This window comes from Chaetura pelagica, unplaced genomic scaffold (genome assembly GCF_000747805.2).
Source record: "Chaetura pelagica isolate M959 unplaced genomic scaffold, ChaPel_1.0 scaffold347, whole genome shotgun sequence".
NCBI classification, from domain to species: Eukaryota; Metazoa; Chordata; class Aves; order Apodiformes; family Apodidae; genus Chaetura; species Chaetura pelagica.
In genome coordinates this window covers 403,102-405,917 of record NW_009954096.1, presented here as the reverse complement: position 1 = coordinate 405,917, position 2,816 = coordinate 403,102, and the positions used below count along the sequence as shown (strand labels likewise).

Below are 2,816 nucleotides of genomic sequence, written 5' to 3'. Positions count from 1 at the left end.
GAAGGAGGTTGAGTTTTGTGTGATGCTGAGGCAAGTTGTGTGGGGTAAGACTCTTGGCAAAGGTTCTTGGCCAAAGGTTTTAAGAATTCATTTTGTGCAAGGGAAAGAGGTGTTGATATATTCCTTTTTTTAATGCAGATTTAGGTGGTTTATGATCTGTGGGGTTTATTTCCTTCTGCTCTGCACGGTTCCCTCCTCCTGCCTGACATAAAGCAGAAAACTCACTGCTATAAACTCCAGAAGCATTTCAGGACCACCAGGAAAGGATGGGAATTAAGCTTTCCTAGGCATTACAAAGACTTGCAGTTAAATTCTCTTTATGGTAAAGAACTAGGCCAAAATCCAATAAATGGATTTAGGAAGACATGGGGAAAGCAGAGAGCAACTCTGAGATCAGCTTCACAAGTAACTACTATAGTGTGCACCACCTGTGTGGCTTTGTCTCAGGGATAAATGTGGGCTTCAAGGGGACAAAATGAAGTGTCCTTTGTCTTGGTAACATTTCTGTATCTGACAGGCACTGGGGAAAATGTTTAAAGAACAAAAAGACTGATAAGATTGTAGTTAATGTTGTGGCAGAGATTAGTGATAATATCGTAAAGGAAAGTCACAGCAATCTGCACTCACAAAATACTGCTTGTGTGGAGAGTCATAGAATGGTTTGGGTTGGAAGGGACCTTCAAGATCATCCAGTTCCAACCCCCCTGCATGGGCAGGGACACCTCCCACCAGCCCAGGCTGCTCCAAGCCCCATCCAACCTGCCCTTCAACACTGCCAGGGATGGGGCAGCCACAGCTTCTCTGGGCAGCCTGGGCCAGGGTCTCACCACCCTCACAGCAAAGAATTTCTTCCTGATGTCCAACCTAAATCTCCCCTCTTCCAGTTTAAAGCCATTGCCCCATATCCCGTCCCTCCCTTCCCTTGTCCCAAGCCCCTCCCCAGCTTTCCTGGAGCCCCTTCAGGCACTGGAAGGTGCTCTAAGGTCTCCCTGGAGCCTTCTCTTCTCCAGGCTGAACACCCCAACTCTCCCAGCCTGGCTCCAGAGCAGAGCTGCTCCAGCCATCTCTGTGGCCTCCTCTGGACTCACTCCAACAGCCCTGTGCCCTTATATTGGGGGCCCCAGAACTGGACCCGGCACTGCAGGGGAGTCTCACTGGAGAGGGGAGAGCCTCCTCCCTTGACCTTCTGGCCCTGCTGCTTTGGATGCAGCCCAGAACATGGTTGGCTTTTTGGGCTGCAAGAGCACATTTCAATGACATTTCATCTGAGGGTAACCACACTTGAGCTCCTCTTCATGGAAGAAGCTTTGCTTGCTTTCTTTCCTTACAAACCCAGAAGTTACAATAAGAATTAATGTAATTATATCCATTATTATACATATTATTATGTATCATTTGGCAAGATAGCAAATTATCCAAACTCAACAATTAGACAACAGAAACAATTAAAGAAAGGCTGGTTTCTCTCCTCCAACCCAAATCCTCATGTCAGAAGCACTGAAAAAGGAGGACAAAGCTGATCTCTTTTGAAGAAACAGGGTTTCCCAGCTCAAATCAGCTGTGTCAGTCAGTTGATTTCTTGTTTCTTTTTTAAACAAGGCAGCTCATTAGCACCATTTCAATTGGACCATGGAAACTAGGATGAAAACAGAAGCTTTTAAGCCTGGAGGGTGACTGTCACTTCTCTCTGACCTATTTGCCAGGGTGTGATTGGCAGAGTGACCCTGAAACACCTGATTGTCTCTAGCAGGAAAAGCCTGATGAAAGCAATGCAGGGAGTGGTTTTGCAAGCCTTGGAATAGTGTCACGTTGCTGTGAGAATGGTTGAAGATGTTCTTTACTTGCAAATCCATCAGATTTTCCAAGGATTTCATGGCTTTGGCCCTCTTGTGTGCAGTGTGACAGTAAATAATTGTGGGAATTGGGAGCTCACACTTTGCAAATTGAGTGTTCAGACCTGCTGGGTTTGCAGCAAACTGCTGGGAGGTGCCTTCACTTGGTGCAGCTTGTGGCTTGAGGGGAATTGCTCCAGTGCTCTTTAATGGACCTGGGGTCTTCCTTCAGTTGATGTGTCAAAGGATGTGGACATAAGCTTCTTGGAGGAGGAGGGCTACACCATCCAGAAGCTCTTACCCCCCATTTTAGAGGTTGAGCTGTCTTCAGGCTGGTGAGAAACTGAGGTGATAAAGTGAAATCCTTAGCAGACTTGATTTTGCAGTAAGGTCACTACCTTCATCAGTGTGAGGCCTGGCATGGCATTAATTATTACTTCTTTACCTGTGGGGTAGCACCTAGTTGGCAGAGAGAGGATTTAGCTGTTCTGCATTAGAAATTCATGAAATTGATGCACGGATGTTGTTTTTCTGCTTCTCTCATCCCCTGTGTGGCTGATCACTATTCTATGCCTATAAATTAAGGCATTTGCTTATAGGGAACCCTAGAAAGAGATATCCTTTAACTTCACTGCCTTTATTGAGAGAAGGAACAAAGCTAAATGGTTAATCAACTTAGGCTAGAATGCCATTGTTCTAGTAATAGGCTGTAACAGCCTTTTCTTTATTGGCCTTGACTTCAAATTTACCCCAAACAATGGCTTGTAATTGTGGAGTGCTTGAGGCAGCACTGGGGAGGGAAAGGGGAGAGAGGCGGAAAACTCATTGTTTGCATCAGTCTCTAGATTTAGCAACTTCAAAATTGGGGTGAGCAACTGGCTTTTGGGTTGGTTTGTTTGTTGGCTTATTTTTCCCTCCCCCCCCCCCCCTTTTTTTTTTTTTTTTTTTTTTTTGTCAAAAAAGCTGGGAGACAACCTTCCCGGG

At 45.6% G+C, this 2,816-nt stretch overlaps 1 protein-coding gene across 1 annotated transcript in view; it reads left to right on the top strand.

The window, feature by feature from the left end:
• The first annotated feature begins 365 nt into the window (after positions 1-365).
• Positions 366-2,816, top strand: part of ATRN (attractin) — a 136,683-nt gene continuing 134,232 nt past the window's right edge. Inside the window, exons 1-2 of the mRNA XM_010002327.1 lie at positions 366-405; positions 2,065-2,167. Coding sequence (XP_010000629.1) covers positions 366-405; positions 2,065-2,167 — 143 coding nt within the window. The remainder of the gene's footprint in view (positions 406-2,064; positions 2,168-2,816) is intronic.